Source organism: Canis lupus, chromosome 23 (assembly GCF_048164855.1).
Source record: "Canis lupus baileyi chromosome 23, mCanLup2.hap1, whole genome shotgun sequence".
NCBI lineage: Eukaryota > Metazoa > Chordata > Mammalia > Carnivora > Canidae > Canis > Canis lupus.
The window spans coordinates 23,097,559-23,113,419 of record NC_132860.1 but is presented as its reverse complement, the minus strand read 5'-3'; the positions used below and the strand labels follow the sequence as shown (position 1 = coordinate 23,113,419).

Below are 15,861 nucleotides of genomic sequence, written 5' to 3'. Positions count from 1 at the left end.
GAGCAGCATTTGGTGACTATGGTTTTCAGTGACAGACATAAGTCCCAAACCTCATTCTGTTCATACGGGAATGTGCTAATACAGGTTAGTCGTTTTCATTACTATATACATACATGCATACATACACATATATGTATGTATGTATATACTTGTTTTCATTTTTTTCCAGAAGCTATTATTATTCCAAATTTTGCTATCATTCAAGGAATAAGTATTTTGAAATAGTCGAGAGCAACAATTTATATGGGCCAAATCTATATTATCAGCCTCTTAAACATTTTGGGAGGTGGAGGGACTTGAGGAAAAGGCTTAGGTGTATTTTGAAAGATAATTAAAGCCAATTTCTTTCCCAACAACAACAACAACAACAAAAAGACATAGAAAATAAAGAAAACTCATGTCTGCAGCTTTAGCTTCATTATATAAAATTTACCCCATTTTCCATCTTACAAAAAACAAAGACATACCAATAAGTAAGGAAACGAAAAATTTCTTTTAAGATTCTCTTAAGTTGCCCTAAACTGGAGTGTCCTTGATACTCTCCCCTTGCACTGGTACTTTTCATCTCACTGTAGTTCCATATTTCCCACTTCAAACACTCTTCATCATCCACTTTGATGTCGATAAATAACTAGGTCTCCCCCATATTCATTAAACACTGCTATCTGGCTTTACTTTATATTTCCACCTGTATTGTGTTATATTAATACACGGCTTTGAAATCTGTACATTTAGATCCTTTCTAACCCACTGGCCATTCATCATTCCCACTTTTCTTCCTCCAATGATGAATTCACTACACTATATATCATCCCACAAAGATTTATCATCATCTGTAACCGTGCCTCTTCTGAAAACTTAAATTCCAAAACACTGCATCATGAATATATAATCTCATTCTTTTTCCATACTTTAACACCCAGCATTAATTCCTTCTCTCCAGATAAACAGATTTGGTGGAACATCACTTCAAACTTTTACTTATTAGCATACCCAAATATCTTATTCCGTTTGCTTTTGTAGGGACCAAGGGCAGGCTGCCCCCAGATGGGCCACTTTGGCATGAAGATTCTTCTGAACTGAAGACCATCAAGACCTTACAGGCTCAAGAGAAACTTTTATCCCTCCCTTAAGTATATTGAACAAGTTAAATTGAGGGTCTTTCCCAGAATAACCATTACTAGCGGAGGTAAATTTTACCCGAGTGACCCATTTGTATAGCAGGGGAAACATCATTACCAAACATTTGCTCTTCTTTTTGCCCTGTGAACTGCAATTTTCTTTGAGGTCTACCTTCTCTTTAGTTCAGGATGACATATAGATCTCATTTTAAGTGACTGTCCTTGAAATTTCCATGTCTACTACTACACCTGATTTTCTCCTACTAATCTGTCTCATGCCAACTTGATACTTAGTCCTGCTAAAAGGACTCTTGATTTTTCTTTTATTCATTTATCATAGTCACAGAGACAGAGAGAGAGAGAGAGAGAGAGAGAGAGGCAGAGACACAGGCGAAGGGAGAAGCAGGCTCCATGCACCGGGAGCCCGACGTGGTATTCGATCCCGGGTCTCCAGGATCGAGCCCTGGACCAAAAGCAGGCGCTAAACCGCTGCGCCACCCAGGGATCCCTAAAAGGACTCTTCAAAGGGGACAGGAATCCTTCCTCTGGAACACTTTCCTTCTCATCTATTTTGCAGCTCTCTCACATTGTCTCCAGCTTGTTTGCTTCTGCACCTGAGCTATTGAGTACTACTGGGGGAAATTATAGCTATAGGTATTAGTATTACTTCAACTATAGCTCAATTTTCTGAACTCCAAAATGCAGGTAATAAAAATGTCTTTCATTTGATAGTGTAATTTTGAAAAGTATATAACCCAATTACATGAAATGTTTGGTCAGCCACCTGGCACATAGTAAGCACCTTATAAGTGTTAGCCATTATTATGAGAAACAATATTCAAAGAATAGCATTTCATAGGTAGAAAGTCTGACTATTCCACTCAACAGGTGTTTGATTCCCACCTCATAAAAATCATGCCTTTGTTTCTTTGAGAGTATGGTGGCATAACAAGAGCACGTACTCATTCAGATGGTTTCTAAAAGAATTAAATAAGAATATGCATGTAAATAAGTACATATTAATACAGTAAAGAATTTTCATTTATAAAAGTGGCTGGAATGCTCAACAAATGTTATCTATTAATAGATTCAATTGACCTAGACTTACTATCTTGTCCCTTTTTTTTAAGATTTTATTTATTTATTCATGACAGAGCGAGACAGAGGCAGCGACACAGGCAGAGGGAGAAGCAGGCTCCATGCAGGGAGCCCGATGTGGGACTTGATCCCAGGACTCCAGGATCACGCCCTGGGCTGAAGGCAGACGCTCAACTGCTGAGCCACCCAGGGATCCCAACTATCTTGTCTTTATACATGATTAGATACTGCTACTTAGAAGGGAAGATTATTAAGAATTATAAATTCCCTGAAAGTCCCTGTTCTACCTGCAAATGCTTTTAAATGTATATTTATCTTCACCACCCCTATGCAAAGACATAAGGGAAGGAATCCTTCCCCATTTCCTTACTGAATCACCCACTCATGTATCCTCGCAATCACTAAACTACTCTTAGATTCACTAAATCAGTAACCTGTGTCCTCTTAACTTTGAACTTCTTCCTCACCACAGCATCCTCTTAGTCAATAGTGCTAACTTTAAAACTCACTAATGTTTTCCTGTTCCGCACTTATCTCAGCCCATTCTCACATATTTCTTGGAAGAATATTGAAAATTCCTTATTTTGTAGCATTAGTGTATTGCCCCTCCAGATAAGTGAAACTGCTTTAGCAAAGTAGGTCAACAATTGCCTTCAAGCTAATGAGAATATCTCTAATTTACTGAATTATTTGTGTCTTTTTTCACCTTCATCTCCTTCATGAAACTGTATCACAGAAAAGAAGATACTGAAACCTAGTATGCTCTCATTAAATTCTGAGTACAAAATGTCTGTTTTTGTACATACGGTCTGCAGTCTTAAATAATTCACAGATTTTTATCCTACAATTCATGCCTCTGACACTTTAGAGATGGCCAACATCTCCATGGTCATTTGCTACCCTTGGTTTTCTTAGAATTTAATCTTTCAACATTGTGACTACTGTGAGTTACATAACCAGAAACCACTCTGTAACAGGAACTTCTTAGATTCTTGCATAGAAGCAAGAATACTGGGGATCCCTGGGTGGCGCAGCGGTTTAGTGCCTGCCTTTGGCCCAGGGCGCGATCCTGGAGACCCGGGATCGAATCCCACATCAGGCTCCCGGTGCATGGAGCCTGCTTCTCCCTCTGCCTGTGTCTCTGCCTCTCTCTCTCTCTCTCTGTAACTATCGTAAATAAATAAAAATAAAAAAAAAGAAGCAAGAATGCTGAATTTATGCTTTTTAACCTCTGAAAATATTTCCTTCTTTCTCTAGTACCACCTGACGTTACTCAAATACTCAAATGTCTTTTGTAAACATACATTGTGATTTCTCTACCTAGAAATCTTCTTTTCCTACTTGACTGCCACTTGATTGATCTAAAATAATACCTCATAGAATAACCTGAATAGCTGTTCTCTGCAAATCTTCAAATGATGGTTTTCCATTGCGGTGTCCAGACAAAGTTACTTACTCAAGAATGATTAAATGTATGACAGCAATGACTTTGGGGACATTAAGGTCTCTGTGGACAAGATGGTAGTTAGCCATGGCTGCCTTGTAATGGGATATTATGATGTTTGGGAGGTCTCATTAGGCTTAGGAAAGCCCAGAAGTCCTCTGATTATATACACAGGATACATAAAGATGGAGGTAAACAAGACAGGCCAGAACTATGCAGAGACATATTAACACTGGAGCATCCATAGAACACTGTGACCCTCCAGAGTTTGTTTGTGGATAAAGCTCATGTGTTCCTATATGGGCAAATACTGATATTAGGAACAGACCTACAGTACCCAGTGTCAGTGGACTATTAATCAAATGCTTAACTCATAGAGAATATTGTAAGAAGACAAGTGAAAATGAGTTAGGTGTAGACAGATAGTCTGGCAATTCCTACTGAGCCCAGGAAATAATTATTAATAATAATTCAGTCTATTTATTATATAATATAATAATTATTAACCATAATTCAGTCTATTTCAAGATCTCCATTTTATTATTCTTTTATGTTGTTCCCTTTTACTGTGACCCAATGTGCCTTTGTGTGGTTACTATGTAATTCTTCTCACCAGGTTCATGGAGACTCATATGCACTCACCGGATGAATAGATAAAAAAAGTGATATATATATATATATTTAGAATATATATAATATTCTATATAATACCAGAAGATTAGTATTATATATATATATATATTTTCAACGTATATATAATGGAATTTTACATATATAATATTATATATATTCCATATATAAATATAATGGAATATTACTCAACCATCATAAATAATGAAATCTTGCCATTTTTTAATGGTGTGAATGGAAATAGAGTGTATTATGCTAAATGAATCAAGTCAGTCAGAGAAAGACAACATGATTTCACTCATATGTGGAATTTAAGAAACAAAACAGATGAACATAGGGGAAGGGGAAAAGAGAGGGAGGAAAGCATAAGAGGCTCTTAACTGTAGAGAATAAATTGAGAGTTGATGGAGGGGAGGGGAGTGGGGAATGGGCTAAATGGATGATGAGTATTAAGGAGGGTCCTTTTTGCCTTGAGCACTAGGTGTTACATGTAAGTGATGAATCACTAAATTTTACTCCTGAAACAGATATTACACTATATGATTATAAACTAGAATTTAAATAAAAACTTGAGGGATGCCTAGGTGACTCAGAGGTTGAGAAGCTGCCTTTGGCTCAGGGCGTGATCCTGGGGTCCTGGGATCGAGTTCCCTATCAGGGTCCCCACAGGGAGCCTGCTTCTCCCTCTGCCTATGTCTCTGCCTCTCTTTCTGTGTCTTTCATGAATAAATAAATTTATAACTAAATAAATAACTAAATAAATAATTGAAGAATAAAATAGAAAAAACATATCGTATGTACTTTAGTTGCATAAAGCAGTAGTTTCTAGCCAATTTAAGTGTAAGGACTTGTTTGGGGTAAACTTTTTATCTATTCATATAAGGAATAATTTTGCTCTCAGCAATTGTATATTGAAAAAAGACATTACAAAATATAGTTGTAACTGCGTAATATTGAATTAATTGTATATTATTAATCATAGCAATGAATACTCTGAAAAATATATATATGCATGTAAAATTTTATTCAATAATCTACAAAAAGATGACTGATAAATGCTTGGACTTCTACATTGTCTGCAGTGAGTTCATGGCTCTCTGGGCAACAAAAGCCCATAGGGTGAGAATCATTGATAGGTTTCGTTTTGGTTTTTCTTTGTCCTCTTCATCTCTACCTTTCATCATCCCTCAAATCTTTTTCTACTTCTATTTAATTTTAATAAATCTGTTTTTTGTAATATATCAAATAAATAAATAAATGTATTTATTATGAAAAAAATGTGATAACCTAATTTTATGCCCATAGCACTAACATCATTTTGAATAAATGATACATGGCTCTAGAGATTGACAGGGATTAAGATGTTCTGTGACAATTATCACTCTAACTGAAAGATATTGATCTTGATTATAATTAAATATGAGTTTGGTGTCACATAAGTTACCATGTAACTCTACCAGGTGATGTTGCCAGCTACTAGGTGCTAGTATTTCTCTTGAAAGTAATCTAAACCATAAGCAGCTTGCTCCATATACCTCACATGGAAGCATAACTTTAGCTAATGAAAACAGGTATTAAAATTTGCCTCAAAAGCCATATGAGCTAATCATATCTAAATACTTTGTGGAGTTTACCATGACAGAAAATCTTGTCTCAATTTTTAAAGCTATTCCTTTCATCAGTGTTTTTCCACAATTAGTGTTTGAGAGCTGAGAGAGAAAAGCATAGTCATCTCTCCACAAATTATTTCCTCAACTTAAATTTAAACTCACTTTTTTTTTTTTTAACTCACTTTCTTAAGAAATCCTGTGGCACGTGATGTGATGAGCACTGAGTGTTATACGCAACTAATGAATTACTGAAAACTACATCTGACACTAAGGATGTGCTATATGTGGCTAATTGAGTTTAAATTACAAAAAGAAACAAAATATCCTGTGGAGAATGATTAATCTTAAATTTATTCATCCAACATTTATTGATGTTTAGAAGTGTTTCTGTAACATTCTAAAGCCTTATTATGTTTTCTTTGTGTTCTTCCATTTTGTCATCATGGAAATACAGAACAGATTCAATTAAAAAATGAACTGTAGCGTTTATTTAATTCAAACATTTTGTCAAAATTTTGGAAAATATTTAATACACAACTTTTAAACAAAGAGTAGTTTGACAATTGTATTGTTATAAAACTAATAAATATTAGACCCTCAAAAGTACACGTTATAGAACAGTATACATATTAATAACTTTCTATCTAATCTAAATAAGAGATTTCAGTATTCACGTGTGACTTATCTCCAAAAATCTCTTGTTAACTTACATCCATATGAAAAGCAAATGCAAGTCTCTGAACAACCTCAGATTCTGATAACCATGTTTTATTTGCCAATTATATACCAAATATGGAGTTGTATTTGACCTATTATTTTAAATTTTGTGGTTATTCAATTTTAGATGACATCGAATCTAATATTTATTGACCATTTCAAACTACTGACAACTGAATTTTTTTTTACAACTTAAATTCTATATCTTGTTTTTATAGGTTTATGCTGTCTTTTGTCATATTGATGTGTAAGTATGTTTTGCCTGAGTAAACTAATTTTGGCATGTGTTGAATTGCAAATAGTTTGAGTTTTTATTTCTCACTGTTTTTATGTATCCTTATATATGTATGTGTGTCTGTGTCCAAGCATTGATTTTCATTTTATGAACTCTCATTTCCTGTCCTTATCTGTAAGGATAAGCTGTAGCTTATTCAAAAGATCTCTTTTAAAAGAACAGTTGTTCCTGAATTTTACAGTTTCATTTTTATGTGTATGATATGGTATAAGTACAAATGAGTTTGTAGCATAGTAATACTTATATTTGGGTTAAGAAATTAGGTATAGGGCAGAGAGATAGATTAAATAGGCGATGGGTATGGTGTGGTGAGCATGAAGTGCTGTATGTGAGTGACAAATTACTAAATTCTACACCTGAAACTCATGTTGCACAGTATTTTAGCTAACTGGAATTTAAATACAAACTTGAAATAAAAAGAAATTAGGTATAGATTTATCTTTGAGTCTGCTACATGGCTATTACATAATCCTATTTTCTTTAAAAAATTAAATGGCACTAAAATTCATTAAATTTATTCCTTAATTTTTCTATGTATCTAGTGTTACTTCTGTACTTCATATTCTGTTATTTTGAGATACGTGGGTGTGAAATCATGACCTGAGACCACGACCTGAGCTGAAATCAAGAGTTGGATACAACCAACTGAGCCACCCAGGAACCCCTTGAAATGTATTTTTAAATTGTTTTATTTCTCTGATTTTTAATATTTCCTAAGAAACTATAAAAATTTTATAAATTAAGAATATTGTTATTTGTGTAGTCACAGTGAAACTACAGGAATGTTTTAGGAGAACAGATACAGTTACACAGAGTAAAGAATATATTTCTATTTCAGGTGTATGCCCTTACACTCTCTAACAAAGTGTTAATGATTTCTTTTTATTTCTTTTTTCTTTTCTTTCTTTCTTTTTTTTATTTTTAGAGAAAGAGAGAGAGAGAGAGAGAGCAAGCATCAATGGAGGAGGGAGAGAGAGAGACAGAGAATCTTAAGCAGGGGGGTTAATCTCAGGACTATGAGATCCTGACTTGAGCCAAAATTAAGAGTCGCTTAATCCACTGAGTCACCCAGGTGGCCCTAAGGGTGTGAATGATTTCTACGTGTGATTATGTACATTATATCTTCAGGTTCTGTATATGTGAATAGGATTTGTCATTCAATTATGCTTTCTAATGGTGTTTTTGAATGTAAATATAACACTTATTTTTAGAATGTGCTAATCGCTGAGAGCTTATAATTTTTTGAGCGATTTATTTATTTTAGAGAGAGAGAGAACGTTTATAGTGGGGGATAAGGGGAGGAGCAGAGGGAAAGGGACAAGCAGACTCCATGCTTAGCACATGACCCAATGCTGGCTGATCACAGGACACTGAGATCATGACCTGAGCTGAAACCAAGAGTCGACACTCACTCTGCTGAGCCACCCAGGTGCCCTGAATGCTTGTGATTTTAACAAATTTTTAGAAAAAATATTGGGTATCACATTTAGAGTAAATTTGAATTCTATAAGAACATTACCTTCTTCCATCTCATATGAACATTTTAATTCGTTTCTTAATTCATTTCATGGATTAATATAGAAATAACATTAAATTATCATCCTATAGTGAAAAATCTTGACTTTTCCCTACCTTAAAAAAAATTACAACAAAGAAAATCTATGAAAAATCTGTTTGATTGTTTGTTTGTTTTACAAAATTGCTGTTTTAAACTCCATCTCTTTGAGTATAAGTTGAGTGGAATAAATTACTTCTTTTTGTTTTTTAATTTATTTATGATAGTCACAGAGAGAGAGAGAGAGAGAGAGAGAGAGAGGCAGAGACACAGGCAGAGGGAGAAGCAGGCTCCATGCACCGGGAGCCCGACGTGGGATTCGATCCCAGGTCTCCAGGATCGCGCCCTGGGCCAAAGACAGGCGCTAAACCGCTGCGCCACCCAGGGATCCCAAATTACTTCTTAATTAGATACGGATTGTTGATTCTTTTTGGTTCATAAAGTAAATAGGCATGAATAATCAATTGTATGTTTTAAACCAGATTCATTTACAGTATAGCTTTATTTACATTATGCAAATTATTTCCAAGTTTTCAATCATTTGACAATTTTTCCTTATTTTCAATTTTTTGTAAACTCTTACATGTGATACACATTTAGATGCATTTTAATGCAAAGCAGGAAAAAGGGCCAATATGATATTGTAAAACCAATGCCATACTACTTTTGAAGATTGGAAGTTATTTTTACCACAAAATTAATGAGTTGCTCAAATCTTGTTTCCAAAATATAAATAAGGACTCCAAAGGAATCTAATAAGGAAAACACATTTTCCCTAGTTAGAGTTCTTCATCCATTCTTCTATCTCTATTTTATACATTTTTCTAAAAGATTAACACTTAAGACCTATGAATTTATACATTTACATACTTGCTATCAGTCAGATGATCATATATATATATGTGTATATATATATATACATATATATATATCTCCGTGTGTCTTAATGTATTTTAGTTGTATGCCAAAAGATAAATGCCTCTTCATAAATGCATGCTATGAAGATTGAATCATGAATTTAATGATTCAGTTCTCCAATAATAGAAGAGGAAAAAAGACGATGGGTTAGAGTATTTGGAGAAATCCTTTAAGGATGAAATGCTTAACAAGTTTGCTCTCAGAAGCTTATGGACAGAGTTCCACAAAGCAATAAAGATCAGCTCTGTCTAACAGCACTCTCTGATAGCATATGCATGGGTATTTTTCCTAATTTGGTAAAGAGGATGAGAATGAAGATGAGTTGCTGCTAGAGATGAAAAAAGGTAACAGTATCTTTTCTCTTGAAGATGTTCATGAATGGCAATTCCACATGGTTTTTAGTACAGACTAGGCTTTATTACGTTCCCAAATGGCTAGTTATCTGACCTCATGTTAATTATTAGGTAGACATGGTGAGAAACGCCACTACAGAAGAAAAGTCTTGCCTTGTTGATATTTATCAAATCCAGAAAAGATTAAAATAAAAAAGATTCCGTAAAGCATATTAGTGAAACATTTATTCTACACGGTAAAGACATCAATTTCTGTGAGACTCAAATTAAGATTGTCATTTTAGCACTCATTTTGAGGTATGTAAAATGAAGAAAGATTGTTCTTTAGAGAAGCAGACAACAGAATTGTCTGTTGACAAATTAACCAGAAGAGAAGGGTGATGTTGCTTGACTCTCAAACTGCTAACCAGTCTGAAAACATCACTTAAGATTAGCAACCAGTTGTAATGTCTATATCGAGTAAGGCAACCATACCAAGTGGTGACAAAATTGTGCCTCCAGTGATAAATGGGTACTATGTGTTTGGATGACTTCTTTATAGATATTCCTTGTAAGTTAAACTTCTCTGGACAATTGTGAATATTATTTTTTTCTAGTCAGAAGTGATAATGCCATGTTATGAAGGACTCTACTATCAGAACTTCAAACTTGGGTTTGATTATTATTTTTGATACTTAGAAATCTTTCATGTAATGGGCATATCCTGTAAGTCTTCATTTTCAGTCACCTTATTTTTAACGTCTTTAAATAAATATATTCCTTCCCTCTCCTTGCCTGAAGTTTTCTACAGGTAAGCCCCTGTGTCTATGTAATCTAAAGTGTTTTACTCCTTTTTCATGGAAAACCACTTCTGAATCCTGCCACGGATTTGTTGGGTTTTGACACTGTAGATGATGGGGTTCATCAAGGGTGGGAAGATGATATAGATGTTGCCCATGAGGACATGGACCATAGGAGAGAGGTGTTTCCCAAAACGATGCACCATAGTCAGACCGATTATTGGGATATAGAAAACCATGACAGCACAGATATGGGAGACACAGGTCTGCAAGGACTTAAGCCGCTCCTCCCGGGATGCAATAGCCAAGACAGAATGCAGGATCAGAATGTAGGATACAATAATTAGCATGGAATCAAACAAAAGTGTGCAAATCACCAGAGCCAAGGCATAGAAACTGTTAAAGCGAATGTCAGAACATGCTAGTCTTAGTAAGTCTTGGTGAAGGCAAAAAGAGTGCGAGAGGATGTGGGAATGGCAATAGTGGAAAAACTTTAGGCGGATTATGGGAGCCATAATGAACACAAAACTCCTAACTAAAATTCCCAGCCCAATCTTGGTAATCCTGGCACTGGTTAGTATGGACGTATACCTCAGAGGATTACAGATCGCTGTAAAGCGATCCAAAGCCATGGCGAGAAGGACTCCAGACTCTGTGAGGGACAGACCATGGATGAAATAAGTTTGAGCAATGCAGGCATCCAGGCTGACTTCCTGGCTAAGTCCCCACAGGATGCCCAGCACCGTGTGCACCGTGGACAGCCCCATGCACAGGTCAGTGAGGGCCAGCATGGCCAGGAAGTAGAACATGGGCTGGTGCAGGCTCGGCTCAGTCCGGATCACATGCAGCACCAGGCAGTTCCCAGACAGTACCATAGCATAGATACAGGAGAAAGGGATGGACAGCCAGGGATATTCCTGTTCCAGGCCAGGGAAGCCTGTTAGTAGAAAGGTGGAGGAATTGGTGTCATAAGCAGGAAAAGCAGGCATGGATCATTTGCTGTATTTTTCCAACGAGTCAGCACTTGTGTCCATTTGGTAGAGCGCTTTCATTCAAATTATTTTCTCATAGAGGACCAATCTGAGCAAAAATGATATGGGTATGTAATACAGAATTCTTTACATTAAAAAGTCACACTTACTGTTGTTCACACCTGTTATCCAAGTACATCTCCACACTTAGGAATCTTGTTGTGTGTCTACCTAATAAAACATTGAGGGTAGACCAAGGAAAGTGATCTAAAATAGATTTCGTCTTTCTCGAGCAACTAGAGATTATGATAAATTTTGACTTTCCAGATGTCTGTTAATTTTTCGGTGTATTTGTAAAAAACAGTTACCCTTCACCTTTGGGCGCGGTTCAGTCTGTCTCTTCATGCATCCGGTGATTCAATCTGTCTTTTTTATCTGGCAATCACTGCTCGAGTCTCAACTCAACAACAAAAGCTCAAAGATATATTTGTTTCTCTGCTCTCGAGAAAGTAGATCATATCTTTGTAAGTACTTGCATCAAGAGAGAACTAGACGACTGTGATGTATAACATCAGGAAGGAGATGGTTATAAATGGACCCCATGTCCCTAGAGATAGTCTGTTCACATTTTAAAATGAATGGTCAAAACAGCTATTACCTGACTACAATCTGGAATTATCCATAGGGAGTGGATTTGTTCTTTTTAACAAACACATATTCCGTTTGATGTTCTAACTGTTCCAGGAGTTGAAAACCTATTAGAGAAAATAACATAACACTATATGTTAGTTATAATTCAATTATAAAATAGGTAATACCACACAAACCCTAAGTAACTGGTGCTATTGTGAGCCCCGCTTTATAAATGACTAAATTGAGTTCAAGAGAGAGTAAGCAGCTGGCTAGAGTTGCCCAGCGAGTAAGTGAAGCTGTGAATCCTTGCAGGCCGACTCCAAGGCATATGCTCTTAAGGGCTCATCTGTCTTCAGTTTCGCTGCTATCACCTTTCAGAGGCTGTTGCTTCCCTAGCATGAAGATTCTAAGGTTTCAGGGGTTTTCTCTAATCTTTAAAATTACATTAAACCTATCTCATTTATCAGTTCTCCTTGCTTTCAACAGGATCATCAGTGAGCTTAAGATCCTCTATCATACTCCCTTCTTTCACAAACTAGGCCTTCAGCCACCACAAGGTACATACTCTTTGTTTCTTCTGTTGTTCTGGAGATTTTCCAGGGTTTGTGAGTAACTGCTTTTCATCGATCACAGACTTTCTCAATTAGAGCTTCTTTCTCCTTCCCGCCAGCTTTATTCAAGTAGAATAGACTCATAACATTGTGTCAGTTTGAGGTGTACATGTTGATTTTATAATTTACCTCTTTCAAAAGAATTGCTGCCATAACATTAGCTAACTCATTCATCCTGTCAAATAATTACCATTGTTTTTTAGAGTGAGAACATGTAAGGTGTATTCCCTTAGCAACTTTCACATATATGATACAGTACCATTAACTATAATCACCATGTTCTACATTAATCCCCAGAAATTCTTAATCTTTTAACTGGATGTTTGTGCCCTTTGGCAAATATCTCCCAACTTCCCTCATTCCCCAGCTCCTGGGAACAACCACTCTACTTTGATTCTGAGTTTGGCTCCATTGGATTCCACATATAGGGGGTATTATGCAATATTTATCTTTCTCTGTCTGACTTATTTCATTTAACATCATGTTTTCAAGCTTTATCAAAATTGTTAAAATGCAGGATTTTCTTCTTTTTCACGGCTGAATATTATTTTATTGATTATTAATATTTATTTAATCATTTATTATATTATTTTATTAAATATATATTCAATATATATCACATCTCCTTTATTCACTCATCTATAGACAGATACTTAGGTTGTTTCCATATTGGGGATAGTGATGCCATGAACAAGGGAGTGCAGATATTGAAAACTGTCCAGTTAAATTTATTTTTAAGTTTTTTATTGTTTTTATGCTATTATAAGCAGTTTGAATTCCTACTTCCTTTTTCAGATGTTTTGCTTTTTTAGTGTATAGAATGAAACTGTTTTCTGTATGCTGATTTATATCCTGCAACTTTACTGAATCTTTTGGTTAATTCTAGCAGAGTTTTTGTTTGTTTGTTTGTTTGTTTGTTTGTTTGTTTGTTTGTTTTTTGGTGGAATCGTCAGGATTTTCTAGATATAAGATCATATCTGCAAACAAAGACAATTTTACTTTGTCTTTTTTTGTTGAGATGTCCTTTTTCCTTTTTGCTGCCTGATTGCTACAGTTTCTGACTTCCTAGACTAAAAGTGGGGAGACTGGGCAAACTTGTCTTATTTCTGATCTTAGAAGATATCGCAACCTTTCACCATTGAATATGTTATTGGCCATGAGTTTGTCATATATGGCCCTTCTTATGTTGAGGTATGCTTTTTATTAAGATTTTATTTATTTATTCATGAGAGACAGAGAGAAAGAGAGAGGCAGAGGCAGAGGGAGAAGCAGGCTTCATGCAGGGAACCTGACTTGGAACTTGATCCTGGGACTACAGGATCACATCCTGGACTGAAGGCAGCGCTAAACCGCTGAACCACCCGGGCTGCCAGAGGTATGTTTCTTTTATACTCAGTTTGTTGAATTTTTGTCATGAGAGGATGATGTATTTTGTCAAGTGCTTTTTCCATCATGTATTGAGTTAATCATATGATTTTGTCTTTTATTCTATTAATGTGGTGAATCACATGTATTGATCTGCATATGTTGACCTATCCTTGCATCTCAGGGATAAATCCCACCGAATCACAATATATAATCTTTTTAATATACCGTTGTTACTTTGTGTGTTTACTGTGCTAATATTTGTCAAGAATTTTTGCATCTATGTTCATCAGGAATATGGGTCTATACTTTTCTTTTCTTGTCGTGTACTTATCTGGCTTTGGTACTGAGGTTATGCTGGCCTTGTAAAATGAGTTTGGAAGTATTCCTTCCTCTTCAATTTTTTGAAAGAGTTTAAGAAGAATTGGCATTAATTTCTCTAAATATTTAATAGAATTCACCAGTGAAACCTCTGATCCTAGGCTTTTAAGTGTGCAATGGATTACTGACTAAAATTCTTTACCTATAATTGGTCTGTTCAAATTTTCTATTTCCTCATGATTCAGTCTTTGTAAGTTTTATGTTTGGGGGAATTTATCCATTTGTTCTAGGTTATCCAGTTTGTTGATGTATAAAATTTGTCTCGTGATTTTTTGTGTTTCTATGGTATCAGTGGTAAATTTCATCTCTCATCTCTGATTTTACATACTGGAGTCTTTGTCTTATTTTTCATAGTCTAGCTAAAGGTTAGTAAATTCTTTCATCTTTTTAAAAAAAACAACTTAGTTTCATTGATCATTTCTACATTTTTTCATCTTCATTTCATTTATTTCTGCTATCATCTTTGTTCTTTTTCTCTTTCTGCCAGCTTTGGACCTAGTTTATAAAAGTTTTTGGGACAATGTTAAACGACATAGCTAAGTGATCCTGGGGAAGTTTCTAGTACTTATCTCTAACCAAGTGTCATCCCAGAGCAATCCAATGTTTGCCACTTATGCAGCTTTAGGTATTCGAAGTAAAACTGAACGAGTGAAACAAGCTTTAATGTTTTCTTTAACCTACTACATCTAAAATACTATGTCAACATGTGGCAAATATAAACATTTTTGGGGAGACAGATTAAATCATCCTTTCCACACTAAGTCTTTGACCTAGTATGTATTTTGTACTTACATAACATCTCAAATGGGACTAGCCACATTCCAAGTACTCAATAGTCCCTGGTGGTTCATGGATAACTTCTTAAAGAATGCCACCCTAAACTCAGTTTCTTCATCTCTACCATGGAAACAATAACAATTTACTTTAATTAAGTGTTTTCTTTGTGTATTTCACAATCCAAGTTATTTACAAATTCATCTAAATAAATTGTCAGGACAATCCAATGAAATAATGATATTACCCCATCTTAGATGAAAAAACTAATGTAAGGTTAAGTATCTTGCCTAAGTACATAGTACTCACAGGTGTTGGGGAAGGGTTTACCAACTAGAAAGTTAGACTTTATAAGCACATTCTTTATTAAAAGAAAAGATGTGACCGTTTAGTAATTCTAATTCTAATTAGAAGTACCTTAATTGGGGATCTCTGGGTGGCGCAGGGGTTTAGCACCTGCCTTTGGCCCAGGGCGCGATCCTGGAGACCCGGGATCGAATCCCACGTCGGGCTCCCGGTGCATGGAGCCTGCTTCTCCCTCTGCCTATGTCTCTGCCTCTCTCTCTCTCTCTCTCTCTGTGTGACTATCATAAGTAAATAAAAATT

General features: G+C 35.6%; 1 protein-coding gene across 1 annotated transcript; it reads right to left on the bottom strand.

Annotated features, from left to right (window-relative positions):
* Positions 1–10,564: 10,564 nt before the first annotated feature.
* Positions 10,565–11,509, bottom strand: LOC140615279 (olfactory receptor 51V1-like). The gene has a single exon (XM_072795196.1). The coding sequence runs from the start codon at positions 11,507–11,509 to the stop codon at positions 10,565–10,567; it is 945 nt and encodes a 314-aa protein (XP_072651297.1).
* Positions 11,510–15,861: the final 4,352 nt, after the last annotated feature.